This window comes from Podarcis liolepis, assembly GCF_965112155.1.
Source record: "Podarcis liolepis genome assembly, chromosome: 3".
In the NCBI taxonomy this organism is placed as follows: domain Eukaryota; kingdom Metazoa; phylum Chordata; class Lepidosauria; order Squamata; family Lacertidae; genus Podarcis; species Podarcis liolepis.
This window is the reverse complement of record NC_139557.1, coordinates 53,358,380-53,378,618: the sequence shown is the minus strand read 5'-3', so window position 1 is coordinate 53,378,618 and position 20,239 is coordinate 53,358,380. Positions and strand designations below refer to the sequence as shown.

Genomic DNA, 20,239 nt, shown 5'->3' with positions numbered 1-20,239 from the left:
TATATTTTGGAGATCTGGGCTTGCCGCCTGTTGCCGAAGGGCTGCCAAGGGAACGAACATGCTGACGGGGACAGAGATAGGAAAAGATAAAGAGACCATTCCGTTGCCGGGAAACTGATTTCTTGTGCATTTTGGGGGTCCTCCGCCTCCCCCCACCCACCCCCGCTGCCTTTTTACAGGGACGAGAGTGAAATACCCCTTTCACCATAGAAAGAAATTGGTAATTCCTTGTATGGGTATGTAAACTTGAAATTAAAAAAGAGAAGGGGAGAAAGCAATGGAGAAAGCCAAATATTTCTTATGGTTGTGGCTGGGTAACGATGTGACCATCCACTCAAACAGGACTTGATGCTTTTTATAACTCGGATCTTACTGCGTGTGGAAAATGTCGTGTATGGGGTTGTCTTGAAGTGGTTAGAAAATGTCTTGCCACTGCAAGTTCCCCTTATACAAAAACTCTCTGAAGCAGGCCTTTTCTGTCGTAGCCCCAACCCTCTGCAATACCCTTCCATCTCCTAAAAACTCGAGTTGTTTACTCAGACCTATTTGGAGTCCCGAGTGTTACCCTGTTCAAGAGGTGGCTTGCTATTTTAAATGACGGTAACAATGTATTTATTGTAGTCTGGGTCTTTTAATGTACTGTTTTATTTATCTACTCTATTTTTATTTTATCGTTTCAGTAGGCCAGTATATACACTTTCTCAATAGCTGGGGGGTTGGGGTGGAGAGTGGCTTAGGAGAACCCTGTTCATATAGTACCTTGCTAAAGGTAGGGCTGAGTAATTTGAATTTCCACCCTGCCTACTGTGACCTCTGCTGATTGACTATCTGGGTATAGATGCCCATTTGCATTTTGACAAGGCAGAAAATTCACCATCCTACTTTTTCAAGGAGGTAACAAAATATATAATACAACTAAATAGTTGGCAATGGGTTTTTAATATTTGAGACAGGTTTATTAAACCTTTGCTGTCACACTCCTTAAGCATGGCACATGCACAGAGAAGCACAGCTAAGAGAAAAAGCCTCAGATACATGGGGCTAAGCTATTAAGAAAACAAGTGAGATAAAGTTGATAGATATTTGTACTTCAGACATAAGCAGTTTTTTTGTTTTAAGCAGCTAGAATGTTGGCAATAGGAATATGGCTAGAAGTAAAAGTTGGAAATTTTTATAAATGTTTTCAGATAGGGTAATAACTAAAAAGGTTTCCTTGAAAACTGTTTATTGTATAAGTGGAGGAGGTAGAACTACAAATATGTTAAGAATCAAGGTTACTCTTCTAAAGAATTATGACTGGGTACTTTTGCAAGTCAGTTTATTGCATTCCACTGATAAGGTAAAATGTCAAAAGACGTAGTTACTGATGCTCTCACTTTCTTGGTACTGTCCTTATCTTGTAAACAAGTACAAGTAACAAATGTACAAGTAACAAATGTATCTAAATGTAAACAAGTACAAGTAACAAATGTATCCATTTAGTTACACAGGATGTACATTCTGTACCATTACTATTTATGACGTCTTTATTTTCAACCACTGTAGTGCTGCATTCTTGAGATGGAGCAAGGCACAATTATAAACAGTTTATAGAATTCTGCACACGTTTTCATGACACACAGTATACATTTTAAATCAAAGGAGGGATCCAAGAGCTAATTATTGCAGAGTGCAACATCAGCAAATTAAAATGAATCTTACAAGACGTAACACAGTAAATTCAAAGTGAGGTGGGCCTTTTTCTGCCTGCTAGTCAGAAGCATGTTCCATTGTGTCCAATGTAAATGTGTGTAGGATTTGCATAGATAAGCCACTTCCTTGTGTATATATATATTTGTAGAATAAACAACAGCATGCCAGTTCAAAAATGCTTCTTTTTCATGGGATTAACTTATGCTGCAAGAAAACTTAGTATTTTTGTGAGATAGAAAGCTTTGTTCACATAGTAAAAGGTGAATTTTTTACATTCACATGGGTTACACAGCAGTAACGAAAACTTCAAAGGCTATGACTCCCTCCCCTCCACCAGCAGTAATGGGGCCAAGAGGAGTTTGGTTCCATTTATGAATACTGTAATATTATCTGCACCAAATAGAAAAGTGTGTGTTTATTGTAGGACACATGTGCCACTCCACATTCATGACCACACTTTCAGATTTTGAATTGTACATAAGAATTGTGTAGAGCAGACCTGAGGGGCAATGGAGGGGCTACTGAAGTGCAGGAACAAGTTTTGCAATTTTTAAAGTTACATTGCAACAATCCTATTTCACAACTATCCAGTTTCTAACATTAATAGTGCCTGCCTTAGTCATTAAAAGCAAAGCTTGATAATTATTTAATAAAATCCATGCTTTTAGAAAAACTTTGGTTAATATTGTAAAGATGAGACAGAACAAGCACAGATTAAACTTTTTAAAAATACTGTTGCTTGTTCCTTTACAAGGATTTGGGGTTTCTTTTTTTCTGTTTCTTTTAAAATAACCTTCAGTGAATAAACGGTTCATCTGGTATCAATCACTTTAAACATATACATGTGATAAATTGACAGATTGACGATAGATTTTTAAACATTTTCACGTGCATTGTTATACATACAGATATTGTATTAGATACCAGTAGTAAAACACTGCATGCTATTTGTAGAATAAAATGTGTTTTTAGTAAAAACAATTTTGTTTTGCTACAGTCTATTTAAATAATCTTTGTGCATGGACACAGAGATTATGTAAATCTCTATGTAATTGTGCAGATCTAGACACACTGGAACAAGCTAGTTCATACGTCTTGCTACAGTATTTTATTTTGAGTGTTTGTCCTCCACAAAAATCTCCCTTCTTCTGTTTGTACTTTGCATAGTCGGGGAAGGCACACTAACAGGAGGAGGAGGAGGGGGGAATCTCTGGAGACTTGCCTACAGTTTTGTACTACTCAACTCCCAGCATGCTTCCTGACACGACAAAGGTTTCGTCTTTCAAATCATGAAGGCTAAGGAATATCAGAGGACTTTCAGACAAACTGTTCCCAAATAGACAGGTAATAGGGAAGGTTTGTTGTGTGGCAAAGTATTTACCCATCCAATATGCAACTGCAGGGGTCAAAACCACACCTCTTGGAAAGGAAAGAAGAGTTGTTTTGCGATTTGAGAAATGATAGACCCACTTCAGGAAAACAGGAGCATAACAATGACAACATGCAGATGCTCTATAAAGTGTGCAATTCCACACTCAGTGCCTAGTATGGAAGGCCCCCCCCCCACCTTAATGTGCACAGTATTATGCTATTGCCCCCTTGTTCTCTCTTCCCTCTTCTTGCTGCTTCTGGAAGAGAGATTCTCTGAAGAGAGAAATTCCTTCCCCGTGTACATACCTCAGTATCTGAGAAGTAGCAGCAACATCTTGTTAAGTCTTAGCAAGTTTTTAACATGATCAAGCAATATGAAGGCACTTTATCAAGAACACCACCTCTGAGCATACACATACCCCTTCTACAAGCCTCTTAGGTCCTCCCAAGACCTCACATGGACACTGTGAATCTAATCCAATCTCCAAGTCTCCTTGGAAGAAGTAGCTGAGGGCAGTTTCCTATTGTTTCTACTCCATAGTTTTTCCATGATCCCATAGTGAGCAAGGAACACTAATTCTTAGCCCTGAACTTTAAGAAGCTAGAAAGAGAATGAAATTATTTTGGCAGAATGTCTTTTAGAAACCATGCAACTAGAGACTGAAGTTCTGTTTCGGATCCAAAGGCTGGTGTTTCTACCCCACTGGGGTATATATTTTGAAAGAAAACGGGTATATAGACCACAGAAGGCAAGTGCAAGGTGTCAAAGTTTTTTGGGACATTCAGAAAGGTACAGCTTGTGGTTTGAAACTTGGAGTAAAGGGTCTCCCCATCCATCTTGATTTCATGACTTTCTTCTCATACCTGCTGTTAAGTACCAAAAAGAAGCAGAATCTTGCCTCCATATATGGGCTATGTTGCTTTGTATATCTCTTGATACTGCAACAGAAGGACTCAGATGCATAGGAGGATTGAAAACAGAATGTTAGTGAAATCTTAAGTATGCCCCTTGATTTGAACTGATCCATCAAAAGAAATCACAAGCAGTATTACTACACTTTGGGTTAAATAATGAAAATAGACAAATCTGATGGAAAACAGTTGCTTCACTACACTATAGAATATAGGATGGAATCCAATGGGTGTCACTGCACTAATGAAATGTACCTATCAAATGTGAGGTAGGGAATTTTTTTGGCAACTACCCCTGAATCCCCTCGCCCAAATCTGGCATTTTTTATTCCCCTTGCATCCTGGCCAGATTTGCTCTGGAGGATACCCCAAGAAAAGATTATTGAGTGCTGAATTACACAGAAGGAATTGCCATATACTGCTCCCCATTTGTGGAATGCTCTCCCCAGGAAGGCACCTTCATTATACACCTTTGGGCACCAGGTGAAAACATTCCTCCTCAACCAGGCCTCTGGCTGAATGACATTCAATACCCTTTTAAATGTGTAGTGGAAGGGAGGATTATTGGTTTGTTTCTGTTTATATTTTTATCATGTATTTTGTGTTTTTTATATTGTAATTTTATGTTGTGAACTGCCATCCAGTATAGGGCAGTATACAAATTTAATAAATAAATAAAATAAATTGACCCCCTACCCATTCTACTGATGGATGGCTTCCAGCAGCAGAGCAAAACCCGTTGGATTTCATTCAGTATATGTGATTTTAGAATTACTAGTAACCTATTAAGAAAGATGATGTAAGAACCGCGTTTTTCACGTACACATGAATAATTAGCTTATCATTAGCTCAGCAGTTTAAATTATTTAAGAAATAAAAAGTTATAAGGTTACCATGATGCCACCCACCTTTAAAATACATGAAGCAAATAAATGAAGAAATGCAAGAAGGATTTCACTGCAGAGTTAAGCAAAAGTTGAATTGTCAGTATTGCATTATGAAAATACATTTTCATAGTTTACTGCAATGGTTTCCTGGGGATTAAAAGCTAAAGCTGCAATCTTACACAGCATTAGACATTCTTAAACCCATTGAAATCAGTGGTCTTAGGCATGCCAAAATCTGCATAGAATTTGTTTTTAAGAAGATCTAAAAAGCTGTGAATCCACATTGCAAACCCCACACATCTTTTTAAAGATTAAAAATAGTAGCTTTAAGAACATTAGGATGTTACTAATAATTCCAGATGCATGCCATTCCACCATTAGGTAAATCATGAAGTTGCTGGATGCATTATGAAAGGATTAGTTAGTAGAAGGGAGACATTTCTTGAGTTCCAGAAATGCAGTCATATGTGTTTGTTTTAAATTCTCCTGACACACGCCCGCACTAGCATGTATTCTGATGACAAAAAGCTCCATGTAGTATGTGGAAGTGTGTTTTGAGACCATATAAAAATGGGTGAAAGGCATTTTTAGCTATTAACCATTTTGTTTTAACCTTTACTACTTTGATAGCTCTCATTGTGGCTTTGCTTTTGAAGTACAATCATACGGTACATTCAATTCATAAACAGAAAGCTAACCTAGTTCTTATAAAAATAAATTCAATCTGGTAAGAAAAATATCGGCCATTAAATAACGGACTCTGATTCTTTTCTGGGTTTTTCATATGAGTCTGGCTCTGAGGTGCTTTTGATTTCCAGCATTTTCTCCATAGTTTTCCCATCCATAGGACTAGCTTTTTCTTTGGGTTTCTTCTTTTCATGCACCCATGGGATGAAACACAATACAGCTCCTCCGATCATTGGGGGAACTCCTGCTAGGTAGAATGCTACATCGTAAGTACCCAGGCGATCTTTAAGTATTCCTGAGGAAAAAGAAAATAGTATTCAGTATTCTGTGACAAAGTAACAGACCTGAATACAACACATGCAGACCTCAACTTCAGTATGTTATAAGAAGCAACATTGTTAATGGAAAAAATAGTACTGATCTGAAATCTCTTGAGAAAGTTACACAATTATACAAACAAAGAAAAAACACACACACACAATTCTACACTTTGAAAGCAATTACTACTTTCACATGCTTCCTACACAGATTAGAAACAAAAAAATTCTGCCTACCTGCAACAGGTGGACCAACTATCATTGGAACAGACATGAAGCCCAAGAGGAATCCAATTGCCTGAGAAACATACTGTGCACCAACTAGCTCAAAGGCAATTGGTGCCATAATGCTAATGAAGCAGCCATCAAAAAGACCCATGAAGAGGCAGACAGCAATGAGACTTCCAAAGGAGTTGCATAATGGAATCATCATAGACATCAGGCCAATGAAGAAAAATGAAATCACCTACATATTGGTAAAGGAAAGTGTAATTGTAAAATCAGAATAAAGGGGCAGGTTTCAGGGTACTAAATATTATGAAGCCATTCCAAATTTTGTTGTGGTTAAGCAATTAAAACTACATTTATTCGGGGAAAGGTTTTTGAAACCTTGCAATAAAGGGAGCACTTCCATTTATTTTCCATTCATTTTCATTTGGAATGCTCTTTGAGTTAATTGTAATTTCTATAATTTATAATAATTGTTTTATGTAATAGTTTTCATTTCATTTTGTAAACTTCCTTGGATAATGATTTTGCATTTGAAGGTGATACAAAAAATATTTTAAAGAAATAATTTCTTAGAACAAAATAATAGCAAGGATATTGCATTTCCCCACCATTTAGAGAGGCTATTTGCATGCCATGGGCACCTACGGAACATTTTCTGAGACTCTTCCCAACATGTACACCACCTAGTTAAAAGTTTAATTTTGTTATGTCATAAATATTTTTATTGTGTTTCACACTATCACAAGTGTGGCACTGTCCATGTAGTTATTTACGAATAAACCAGAAAAAGTAGCAATCAGCAACAACTAAACACCTCTCATCTGCAGCAGTGACCTGCCAATTTATAAACTTTTGGAGTGAGGAGAATTTTTTTTTTTGCCAGTTGTGTACTTCCCATCTCTAGTACTAGAGCAAATGTTTTTAAATAAGTCTTATTTAATAAGGGGAAACAACAACAGTGAAACTGAACCTTGTATCAAGGCAATCCTCTCTAGAACTTACTTCACTCTGCTGGGGACTAGATATAGTGCATGTTTACTGTAACAGCATTCACAAAGCATGGAAGGATTATCATCATCGTCATCATCATCATCATCACTGAACTCACACACGCCAGACCAATTTCAACATTCAATCCATGGTATAATCTTGCAAGTTTGGTAATCTGTCAGGCCAAGTATGGTGAAAGGTTTCATGTGCAATTTTTAAATCACTAACAACTTACTGGCCAATTCAATGTGTTTTAATAGTACCTTCTCTCAAATATATGCTTAAAAGACCAGATTCAAAATTGTGTTGTGCTAATATTAGGATATTGAATTTCAATATTTCTATTAAGCAGAGTCAATCACTCTGGAGTTAATCTCTCTCTGCTCAGACTTGTCGTTTCCTAACATTGAAACTTCAAAGAAGACTGTAGTTAGCTTCCCTTCCTGATATCTGCAAAGTCCTGGGAATCGCTCATATGCACCCCTTCCTAATCATACAGGTGAGGAAATATTTACTTAGACCCTGATAGACAGAACAAAAGGATTTACTTGGATACCATCTCCAGCAAGTAGCCCTGCTGAGTCTTGAACATAAAGATATCCTTCTTTGCATTTTGATTTAAGTTCTCTGTGGGAGCCAAACTTCAAGAGAAACTATTGTTCCATCCTGTTAGTCTCCCTCTGATCCAACAGGCTTCCTGTCTGATAAGATTTTTCACAAAGGCAGACCTCAGCATGCCCTGCACCGGATCATAGCTGGTTGGTCCTGACTACATGGGTCCAAGCCACACATTTAGCCCCTAGCATTAAGTGGTGCCCATTTGTTTAGAGCCAATTACTGGTGGAGTACTGTATATAAAATACATAAGATAAAAATAAGTCACAAAACAAAATTACAAAGTACAATATAAATATTACATAGTATCAGCTGCAATCTAAAAACAATTACAATTTCTAATCTTATCAGGGTTGTTGTGTATTTGGTGTACCTGTAGATAAACCTTTCTTGCACCCGGAATATAGTCTGCAATTCTGCCAAAGATCAATCGACCAACTCCTGAAGTAATGCCAAGGCAAAGCAGAAGTGTCTCATCTGGAACATGTTCACCAATATGTTGCTTCACATGGTGCAACTGTTCAGAAACAAAAAGATGGTATGAATTCAACAAGAAAATCTACCTTTCCTAGTCATAAAACGGATTTTTCTTCATGATGCTCTCAGTCATATTTTTAAAGTTGCCTGAAAGGTCAATTGGTTACTTCTGAAAGAGATTAACATGACAAAAATACAGACAACTGGAAACAGAGGAAGTTGTGGTCTGCTGTTATATTTCTAGACTGCCGTCCATCAAGCCCCATGTAACTGTGGATCATTATCTGTAAACTGGCAAAATATGAGGTCTGCCAGTTTACAGGCAATAAGTACTATCAGAGCTGATAGTTGGCAATGTGATGGCATATGAAGACTCATAGACTGTAATACTGGATAATTTAAAGTTGTTGTTATGCTGTGTTATGGTAATTACTGGAAAATCAATAAAAATTCATTGCGGGAAAAGTTCGTGTCAAAGGGTCTACTCTGAGTATGAATTAATCAGATCCCACCCAAAGACAAAGAACTAAAAGAACTATAAATGTGTACAAAGAAAAATATGTAGAAAATGTAGAAAATAAAGACCTAAGATTTCCCAAGTGTTATCAAGAAAAAAATAAGGGGGAGAGAGTGACCAGATGCTATTATTTCACACAATGAGAAAAGGTTTAAGAAATGAATAAAGATATGTTGTTGAAGGAAAAAGTATTAAAGATGGAAGAATAATACAGAATGTATGACCATTAGCTTATGAAGAGTTCAGATGAGTCACAGCACATTTAAAGCCAACAGAATAATATAACCACACTCTCATTACCCCACCCACAAAACCAATTTATATGTTGGTCAAGAAACATTGCACTGATATGACCTAGGTTTTAAAATAAAAAATGTAATTTCCTTAGACAGTTGTAAACAAAAAAACAAAAACTGAATGTAAAAGCCTAAATCTTCTGATTCTACTAAGTTTGTGAAGTATGCGACACACTGTATTTTATAATGGCATTATAAAGCAGAACTCCTAATGAAGAGAAGTGTGAAAACTATTTGTTTAGTCCTTTTTACTTATGGGTATACACTTTTTGGTACTTAACCCATTAAACAAAAGCATGTTCTTTCCACTCTTTTTCCCCCACAAGGCAAAATGCCTTTATTAGAGAAATAAAGTTCCAGAGAATTAGTTTCTTCCTTCACCACTGCTGTTTATAAAAGAAATTATCTGGTGCAAGGTACAGCTGCAATTTAAGCCTAGCCAGTGCTGACAAGCCTCAGTTATCTTCAGATGTGCTGTTTACTTCACCCTTTTGCATAATGATAATAAACTTCTCTACTTGCAAGTGCACCCAATTTATTTTTAGTAGGAGTTTATTCCAAGAAAGTGTGCTCAGGAATGCTAAACTAAAACAGTTTAAGAATTTGTGGCTTAGGTTACAATACTGTGTCTAGATCTCTGTTTGCCCATCAAGCCAATTGTTCATTGCCTTTCACAGAATTGTTGAAAGGAATAATAAGGGGAAGAGCTATATATATCACTCTAAAGTCCTTGGAAGAGGGATTAAGTAAATCAGATGTGAGGAACCTTTGACCCTCCAGATGTTGAACTACAATTTCCATCAGCCCCAACAAGCATGGTCAGTAGCCAGAGATTATGGGAGTTGTAGTTCAGCAACATCTGGAGGAACTATGAAGGAAAAATGACAGTTTGTTACCTAGTACACTCACTCTAGACCAAAGAAAGGGTACTAGTAAGGCTAACTGATCCTGGAATATGCTTTTAAATTCCAAAAGGAAGCAAGTGGCACTTCAAAAAGACTTAACTTCACCCATATCATAAATCTTGTACCAGAGTCACCCCACAACCAACAGAAGAAAATAACATCACAGTGTTGTTGTTGTTGTTGTTGTTGTTGCTAAGACCCACTTAAGACTACACACAGGAGTCTGGGAGAAGCTTGGTTATATCCTATTAACTACCCAAACTTGGATCATTGTGGTTTTGTATGTAGAATGGTTTTTGACAGTACTTCTAAAGTCAGTGATTTACCACTAATGTTAACATCTGCAAGAAATGTACACACAGAAAAGCATAAAGACACTATTTGTTCTAACTGTTATCATGCAAATGAATCATTTATAAAGGTAACAGTACTCTATACATCTTAAATGCCACTGATTTTATACTATTAGTTGGTGTGTGCCAGTCTCGCTTCCAGTCACCACTGGTGATAATTTGCAGCAATTAGAACTCCACTTATTTAGTCTTCTAGAAGTATATACTCAGTCATTTAGAGAGTGAAAACTAACACAATTAATACTGCTCCCTTATCAACAGTAGGAAATAGAGGGCACCAGAGCTTTGCTGAATTTACCATGGACCATATGGCACGGCTGAACAACAACAAAGCATTATTTATACAAATATACAAAAATAAACATTATTTTTCAATTTTCTGTAGGTTTTGTTTCATTTCAAAAAATAATTTTTAGTATTATTGTTTAAATTTATATATATATATAGGACACCAAAATCTTTTAAGTGCTTAGGGCCTCTAAAGGTCTTAATCCAGCCCAGACTATATGCTTTGCATGAAATGTCCCAGGTTGGATTGGGAAAATTTCTGTCTGAAATTGATGAGCTAATGCCAGGGAGTATAGACCAGAAATAAGAAACCTCTGGCCCTCCAGATATTGTTGGACTCCCAATTCCCAATTCCCATCAGGTCCTGCCAGCATGGCCAATGGATGATAGGATTTATAATCCAACATCTGAAAGGCTACAAATTCCCTATACCTGGAGTAAACAATACCAAGACAGATGAACTGACTCAGTATAAGGCAGTTTCTAATGTTCTTTATAATGCTGTTTAATGAGAAAATAAGGTGGCTACACACACACACACACACACACACACACACACACACACACTGTAATATCAAACACCAGGTACATGTCAACTTGCCCATTTCTGTTCCATTCAAAATTAGCTACTTTTGAATGCTGAACTCAAGACTTTCAAAGTACATTAACTTAAGGAATATATACTCTTCATGCCCCTACTCATAGCTTATATTTCTGGGAAGTTCAAGAGTGTAATAAAATTGTGTACTAATAGCCACAAATAAAACTGCTGTGGTTATAAATCCTACATTTAATTAAACATGCTGAGGGACTTCTGTTCCACCCCTTAGCCTTTCCGGTGTCTCAAGATTCCACAATGTCACATATGCTGTTTAACTTCTACATGAAAATGCAGGGAGAAATAATCTAGAGCTTTAGACTGAAGAATCATAAATATGTAGATGACACACAGCTCTATTTCTCTTTTCCAGCAGCTAATCCCAGGCAGGCAAGGCCAACCCTATGAGGCTGAGTGATACAGCTGCCTCAGGGGGGAGATGCTGAGGTGTGGGAGGGGGCAGAGCTGTGTGTGCCATGTGGCCTGCCCTGTACCCCCTGTGCTAGCCTGCTGCCCTCATCTGTGATGGAAGATACTGTCCTCTTACCAGTACTGGAGTAAGATTCAACTACCAGTCAAATTGGCTTCTGCCAGTGGCAATCCTTGGGGTCTCAAATTTCAATAATGCCCTGGGCAACACCAAAATATGGTGCACAAACCCCCACAGGCTCCACACCTAGTGCAACCAAACTGGTTGCACTCCCCTAAATCCACCTTTGCCTCTGCATGTGCCTTGGGGAGGGCACCATCTTTTCCTTTGCCTTTGGCAGCAAAATGTATTGAGCTAGCCTGTAGGCAGGTTTCTGAAGTACTGAACCAATGGATGATAGCTAGATTGGACAGAATAAAGGTGAACAAGGTGGAACTTAATCCATCTAAAATTGAAGTGTTGTGGGTAAGGAAAGAGACTATTCTGGATAGAGGATTACAACTGGTCTTGGACTGTGTTGCACACCTCTTAAAATACTTGGGAATATTCTTGGACTCAGCACAACTTGGGGAAGCTCAGGTAGCTGCTGTGGCCAGAAGTACCTTTCATCAGCTTAGGCTGATCTGACAGCTGTGACGAACTAAAGAGAATGGGCATTGCCACAGTTATCCATGCACTACTGACATCCTAAATTGGCCACTATAATATACTCTGTGTATTATAGAAAACACTATAATACATTCTATAAAACAATATGTTGGGCTACCTTTAAAGACTGTTTGGAAACCTTAACTGGTAAAAAATGTGGCCACAACTCCAGGCTAGAACCAGGTAAGCAGCATATTGAGTTGCATTGAATGTAGCACTAGTAACTCGTTCTGTCAGCAGGATTCATGTATATGCAATGGAACTCCCTGCCTACTTGCAGAACCCCTAAATCTGTTTAAGGGGTTATCCCAACTCTCCAGGTGGAGAGGGAGGGAAAGTTCTGTGGTACAAATACAAATCCTTGTGTTAATAGAACAAGTGCATTGAATGCTACCCATTATACAAATATTGCATCAGTTGCACTGATTGCCAGTTGTGTTTCCAGGCCCAGTTTAAAGTGCTGGTCATGACCTTTAAAGCCCTGAACAGTTTGGGATCAGGTAACTTAAAAGGATTGACTATATCCATACAAGTTTGCCTGTACCTTAAGAGGATGCTCTGTTGAGATCCCCACAAGCAAAGTTAATTAGTTTGCCAAGCACACGGGCCAGAGATTTTTTAGCAGTGGATGCAGAATTGTAGAATACTATCCAATTACATATTTGGCCCCATCCCTGGATATTTTCAAGATCTATTTATCTAGTCTTACAAAAACTAGCAATGACTGGGAATCTAATTGCCTTGCACCATGCTAGATTTCTTACAGGTTATGTGAACTGTCTTGGGAAGAATTTTACTCCTGAAAGGCAGTGCAGAAATTATTAAATATAAATGAATGACGACTTTGGAAGTGTGTGTACTCAGCCTTTTTAATAACCCTAAGCTTAATACCATTTATTGGTCCTTTGCACTAATTATGGCATTAGATAACAAAAGAGGCTCATAAAAAAACATTGTAAAAGCAGTACTATTTTAATGTTTTGTACAGAGTGACATCAAAGCTGTTATATCACTCTGTGAGGCCACCGGCAACGAAGTGCAGCTCCCCCGCCCCCGGTCTAGTATGCAGCCAGGAGCAGTGAGGAATAGAGCGGTTTATATTCCAGTATTTTTTCTTTTTTTCTCCCCCCCCCCTCCAATTGTAAAAGTGCAGCTTATATTCAGGTGCGGCTTATATTCGGGCCAATACGGTAGCATAGTTTCAGCTTCCATTTGGGTGGAAAAGGCTCAGAAACTTCATTGCATTTGTGAAGCTCACTGCACTGTCATTAAGCTTATATACATGCTACATGTGGATTCACATTAAGGATCACAGCCTCAATAGAATGAGTAATTTGATTATAACATAGATTCGTGTGGAAAGTAATACAATGGATGATGAACTGGGTATGGCCATGAGGGATTCAGGCTGTGATCATATACAGTTAACTTGCAGCAAGTCCTACTGAACTCAGTGGGGCATACTTTTGAGCATACAGTGGTGCCTCGCAAGACGAAATTAATCCGTTCCGCGAGCCTCTTCGTCTAGCGGTTTTTTCGTCTTGCGAAGCAACCCTATTAGCGGATTAGCGGATTAGCGCTATTAGCGGTTTAGCGGCTATTAAAGGCTTAGCGGCTATTAAAGGCTTAGCGGATTAGCAGCTAAAAGGCTATTAGCGGCTTAGCAGCTTAGCGGCTTAGAAAAAGGGGGGAGCGGGGGAAAAATCGGAACACTTGCAAGACGTTTTCGTCTTGCAAAGCAAGCCCATAGGGAAAATCGTCTTGCGAAGCAGCTCAAAAACGGAAAACCCTTTCGTCTAGCGGGTTTTCCGTCTTGCGAGGCATTCGTCTTGCGGGGCACCACTGTACATGGATAGGATTGTGCTTTAAAAATTTAAGCCACAAGTTTAGAGTATATGGGTAATCAGTTGATCGAACAAGAGTCTTTAAATACCTCAGCCTTATTTTTCAGTCAACGGAGTCATGGGGAGCACATCAGAAATATGCAAAGAAAAAAGTGTCTCAAAGTGCATACAAAAGGTGGCAATCACATACCACCAGCAATTAAAAGTGTTTCAAGCTAAACTTCTAACACAGTTATTTATATGGAGCTCAGCTTTGGACAGGCGCTCACCTTGTATCTACAGAAGCTGTTCAATCTACCGTATTTTTCGTCCCATAGGACGCACCTAGTTTTTTGGGGGGGAAATAAAGGGAAAAAAATTTCCCTGTATTTCCCTCCCAAAAGCAGGTCGGGGAAACAGAACCAGGTCGAGGAACAGCGGGATGGCGGCGCTGCGCCTCCCTGCTGTTCCCCGAGCTTGTGGGGCTGGCCGATGTCTGACCCGCGTGAGGGGCGCTCTGCATCAGGGCGCCCCGCCCACCCGGCGGCAGGCTGCTATCCGCAGCGTGGGGAGCCTTGCGGGGAACTCCTGCAAGGCTCCCACGCTGCGGATGCCTGCCCGGTGCGGGGGCGCTCTGCTTCAGGGCGCCCCTCGCGCTGGGCAGCAGGCTGCTATCCGCAGCCTAGACATCCCTGCCGGACCTCCCGTAGGGCTGCCTAGGCTGTGGATGTGTTCCTGAAGCCTGGAGAGCGAGAGGGGTCGGTGCGCACCGACCCCTCTCGCTCTCCAAGCTTCAGCAAAAGCCTGCATTCGCCCCATAGGACGCACCCAGATTTCCCCTTCATTTTTGGAGGGGGAAAAGTGTGTCGTATAGGGCGAAAAATACAGTAAGTTCCTAAGGCATTTTTTTCTCTGTTTCATCCTGTGTTCCAAATGCTTCATTGCGCTTGGAGGTTAATTTCCCCTCTGTTGCATTACAAATTTGGTCTAGGACATTCAGTTATTGGCTTCAGCTAAATTTAAACCCCACCAGTCTACTACCCTTAGTATCGCAAGATTGTCATGAGAGCGCTTGGACTAAAATTGTCAACCAAAAGCTTTGCTTTTCTGGTTTATCACCACAACAGTTATTAACACTGAGTTTCAGTAAAGCAAATAATTTAATTAGATGGTGCCTATATGATATTGAGCGACAGAATGATTTGGCCATGATAAAGAAATTTTGTCCATGGTATGATTATTTCCCACCTAGTCATTTTGACACGTTGGCACCCTATTTGCAAAATTTAACAATTCCAAAATACAGATGAGCTTTCACTTACACAAGATTAAATATACTCCCTTCAGCTGTACTTGAGGGTCGATTTCAAAAAAATTCACTGGAAAAACAGTTATGTCCATGTAGAGATGGCAGTATTGAATCAGTAGCTCATGTGTTTCTAACTTTATAAAGTTTCTATTCTTTATAAAGATTTGAGGAATGAGGTTATTACCCCTCTACTACTATTTACACCAGGTCCCTCAACCATTGCTACTGTGTCCTTTCTTCTAGCAGATCAAGATAATCAGTTGACAGCAGCAAAAACTGCAAAAAAATTAGCAGGGGCAATTCGAATAAGATCTATTATTTGATTATTGATGAAAACTTGCAGAATGTATCTCCAGTACATTTTATTTTATTTTATTTTATTGCTATGGCTAGTGGCTGATGGAAATAATTATTATTATTATTATTATTATTGCTCTAAATCTCTGGAACAAGGAAGTAAAATGATCTATCATGAGAAGTAATATTTGATGTCAGCCAACATTTTATATGCTACTGCCTCGTTGCATTTAACATTCATGCCTCACATTCCTTTGGCTCTTCTGCCCTTTCCCTCTTCCAATATTTTATAGAAGTTTCAAGAGAAGAATATTTCTATATGCCAACAAAAATAGCACCGATAAGTAGTCACTGATAATTATGATGAACAGTCACCAGTTTGGCCTGGTGCAAACACGGCAGAGCACTGTTAAAGAGAGTACTGTTCTGTGGAGGGAAAAATAGTTTCCTGACATTTTTTAAATGAACATCTATAATGTATCACTTTCAGATGGAAGTAAAGGGGCTAGACTGCCAGGTCAATATTGACAAGTGCAAAGAAGAGATAAGAAATGCATAGTAAGAAATGCAGTATAAAGGGGGGGAAATTCACTAACCTGGGCAGTCAAATTGCAGCAGAAGTTGAGATCTGAAGGAAGATAAATGTAAAGATTAGAAAAGCAAGTACAGCACACAGGAGCCGCTGAAGATCTGGTGCCTTAGAAAATGTCCAGCTAAAAATCAAGATGGCACTGTAATACACAGGTACCATATTAACTTTTGATAGGAAAAAATGTGTAGAAGGTGGCATGGATGAAGAAGAAACAGAAAGAGAGAAAGAGGGGAAAGTACACAAGAGGAGGATAGTGGGAATAAATATATTTAACAGTCATACTTGAGAATATCTAAAAAGATAATCAAAATAGTAATTCTCATTTTGAATTACAGTCACCCAGAACTTATTTTTATACAGGCATAGAAAATACTGTTTTAAAGCAGCTAGTTCTTATCGAGACAATTATGCAAAATGCTCAGTAAAAGTAAATTAGGAGTTAATTCATAAATTCATATAGAATTTGGAACCTATGCTTGCCAAGACTGGGTTGTGCCCCAGACACTTGTTTTGAAGATCACAGTAAGTTTGACACACAGTGCTCTACATTTTGGGTAAAATATCCACAAAGTCATTCTTCCTTTTAAAAAAAGATATTGCCAAGTATTATTTAAGGCTGGATCCAAAGGGCCTCTCTCGCAATTGGAAGGTATGTGTGTTTACGGGGGCAGGGGTTCTCTACTTTTCTCTGGTTCTGTTCTCCAGCAGCCCTCTAAAGCAGTGTTTCCCAACCGGTGTTCCGCGGCACACTAGTGTGCCGCGAGAGATTGCCTGGTGTGCCGTGGGAGGGAGGCGGGCGAGTCGGGTGGCGAGAGGCGGGCGGCGGCGGCGAGGATCCGCGTCGAGCCGGGGCGGCTCCGCGGTGGTGGTGCCGAGGTTTCTCTCTCCATTCTCCCCTCACACACACACACAGGAAATAACACAGGATCAGCTGACAGGACCCGGCCAATGGGGCGGCGGTGGGGCAGCGCGCGCAAAAGGGAGGAGCGCGAGACAGCGGACGAGGAGGAGGCCGGCATGTCCGGGCAGCAGCAGCAACAACAGCAGCAGCAACTCCCGGCGACGGCTCCTCAAGCCCCGGGCAACCCTACTCCCTCACCGGCCTCGGCCGCCCTCTTGCTCCACCCGCCGCCGCCTCCCCCGCCGCCGCCGGCCACCTCGGCCCCGCCGCCGCCCCCTCCTCCGCCCGCTATCGCCGCCGCCTCAGCTGCCCCCCCCCCGCCGCTGCGGCTGCGCTCCACTCACTGCTCGCAGGAGGAGCAGCCGCTGCAGCAGCGCCGATGCTGTGTGTGTAAGCAGAAGCAGGGATGGTTTGTGCTGCTGGAGTGGCTTCTCCTGCTTTTGCAAAGCAGCGCAGGCAGAAAAAGGAGAGCGAGAGGCTGGGCAGCGGGCGAGGCAGCGGGAAGTGTGTGTGAGCGAGGCACCGCCGTTGCGAAGCATGTTGTTTACATGCCAAGGGGTGCCTTGTGGAAACAGGGTGGCGAGGGAGCGCGCAGGAGAGGCAGCAGCAGCGCAAGGCTGACATAGGCTGAGTCAGCAAAGTTGGGGGCTTGGAGCAGGGATGGGGTTGGGGGGTGAGAAAGAGGCATGCGGAAAAGGAGCCACGGGGGGGGGGGCAGCACAAGTGTGTGAGTGTGAGAGAGGAAGTGTCGGAAATAGTGAACCTTTAACAGCGCCTGGGGCAGTGCAAGTGTGTGCGTGGGAGCCACTAGGGAAAATTGATAGTGCAAGACAAACAGGCTGTGTGCTTGAAGCAGGGCAGGTGTGAGTGTGTGTGTGTGTGTGTGTGTGTGTGTGTGTGAGAGAGAGAGAGAGAGAGAGAGAGAGAGAGAGAGAAATGAGATGGGACACTACAAATATGTGTGTCTCTATGTTGTGAAATGAAAGCATAATCAATGCACATGCATGCTCTCGCTCTCTTTCTCACACAGACACACATAGAGCATGTGTGTTGAAACTGGCAAAGAGGATGTGAAAAGAGGGAGAGAGGAATTTTGTGTGTGAGAGACAGCAAGTGCATGGGTGCGAGTGCGAGTGCTTAAAAAAAATAAATGTTAAAAGATGCATGCCTGACGCCAGACGTGTGAGGGGGTCGCTCTGTGTCCCCAGGATGCTTTGGGGGAGGAAGCCATGTTGCTTTACATGTATGGTACACAGAGCCTCAGTCGCTAAACCTAACCTACTTCAAGGGCAGGCTGTGTGCGTGGGAGAACCATGCATGCCAACTTGAAGTGCTTGGGAGGATAAATAACTAACTAGAGGGGAGCAAGGGAGAAACACCATATAGTGATTAAAAAACAACAACACATGGAGATTGTGAATACATGTAGACACCGATTTCTTTCCATACATCCAGTGGCGTAGCGCCACCGACGCCTGGCCGGGCACAGGCAGCCTCCGCACCCCGACGCCGACGCCATCCCCTCGGCCCAGCCACAGGCGGCGGCTGCTTCTGCCGACTGGGAGGGAGGAGAGCTCCGAGGGGCCTCGCCGCGCCCTGCGCTCCCCAAAACCCTCCGAGAGGAAGCCGGTGGGCGGGCGAGGGTCTCCCAGCGGAAGGGGCGCCGCTGGCTCCGGCTCTCAGCGCAAGTCTCAGCCACAGGGGTGGGGGGAGGACGGAGCACAGCTGGAAGCCCCCGGACCGGCCGGGAGGAGGAGAGGCGCTCGCCAAGCCCGGATCTGGAGCTCCACCTACAGCCCAAGGAGAGGAGGGGGCGGGGAGGCGCCCGAGGGGAGGGGGCTTCGGCTGCTTCGGCCCGCGGGGGCTCCGCAAATAATAAATTTAATAAATTCATGCTGAGCCTTTGGGGGGGGTCCTTGGCTCCTTCGCTCGCCCTCAGCCCCAGTGGCGTAGCGTGGGGGTGCAGGGGGACCCGGGCGCAACATCTGGGGGGCGCACGCTCGCACTCGAGTGCTAAAATCCACGGGTTAGGGGGCGCAAATTACTTGCCTTGCCCCGGGTGCTGACAACCCACGCTACGCCACTGCTTGGAGGTTCCCCGGCAAGGGGGAGGGAAAAAAATTGACACTTACACTTTCGTGCGTCCCTCCCGGCGTGACGCTGCGCGCTGACGTCACGGGGCTGTAATGGTGGTGTGCCTCGAGATTTTTTTCATCAAACAAGTGTGCCTTTGCCCAAAAAAGGTTGGGAAACACTGCTCTAAAGCACATACCAAAGTTGCTACAGTCCTCCAATTTTAAACTTAGGCATTGGGCAGGGGCAGACACAGCAGAGGTAAATCCAAAGGCAAGTAAATTGTTTCCAAGCAATCTAAAGTTGAACTTCAGGAATTTAGTCTGAAGGGGTTTTTTTTTGGGGGGGGCAATAGTTCATTAATGAGAATCCAGACACTGAAGGTTAAGATGGGGTTAGACAAGCAGCATTAGCAATGTTTCAGGTATGAGTTTTCATCATTATACATAATGCTACTGGTGTTTTTCAATGGAGTAGCCTTATTCACAGCCCTAGCTGAACAAGTTAGCTACCTCTGTCTATTATCAGGTTGTCTTTCAGCTCCAAATTGATAGCAGATGTCCACTGTGAGCAGGCTTCCTAGTCATTGCTCTTGAGCAGGCATAGGCAAACTCTGGCCCTCCAGATGTTTGGGACTACAATTCCCATCATCCCTAGCTAACAGGACCAGTGGTCAGGGATGATGGGAATTGTAGTCCCAAACATCTGGAGGGCCAGAGTTTGCCTATGCCTGCTCAAGAGCATCACCAATATGGAGATGTCACGGCACAGTCACAGGGTGTCTGCACACATTGCACTTGCCTTGCAGCATCCTGGAGCTGTTTCCCCTGATGCCACCAATCATCAGTAGTTAGGGCACAAGGCAATCTATTCGGAACTACTATTTCTTGCCTGAGTTAGGCCTTCAATGCACCTCATGAGCAGGCTGACCTCATTTCTATTTCCTAGTACAAATTCAATTTTAGAAAAGATACGTGGATATATAAAAAGTCTTGATCAATACCCAAAGCATACCCATTTACAAAAAAAA

At 41.6% G+C, this 20,239-nt stretch overlaps 1 protein-coding gene across 1 annotated transcript in view; it reads right to left on the bottom strand.

Moving 5' to 3' along the window:
• Positions 1-1,208: 1,208 nt before the first annotated feature.
• SLC16A10 (solute carrier family 16 member 10) overlaps positions 1,209-20,239 on the bottom strand; it is a 43,981-nt gene continuing 24,950 nt past the window's right edge. Inside the window, exons 4-6 of the mRNA XM_083497843.1 lie at positions 8,076-8,219; positions 6,104-6,332; positions 1,209-5,844 (exon numbers count right to left, since the gene is read on the bottom strand). Coding sequence (XP_083353969.1) covers positions 5,609-5,844; positions 6,104-6,332; positions 8,076-8,219 — 609 coding nt within the window. The 3' untranslated portion in view covers positions 1,209-5,608. The remainder of the gene's footprint in view (positions 5,845-6,103; positions 6,333-8,075; positions 8,220-20,239) is intronic.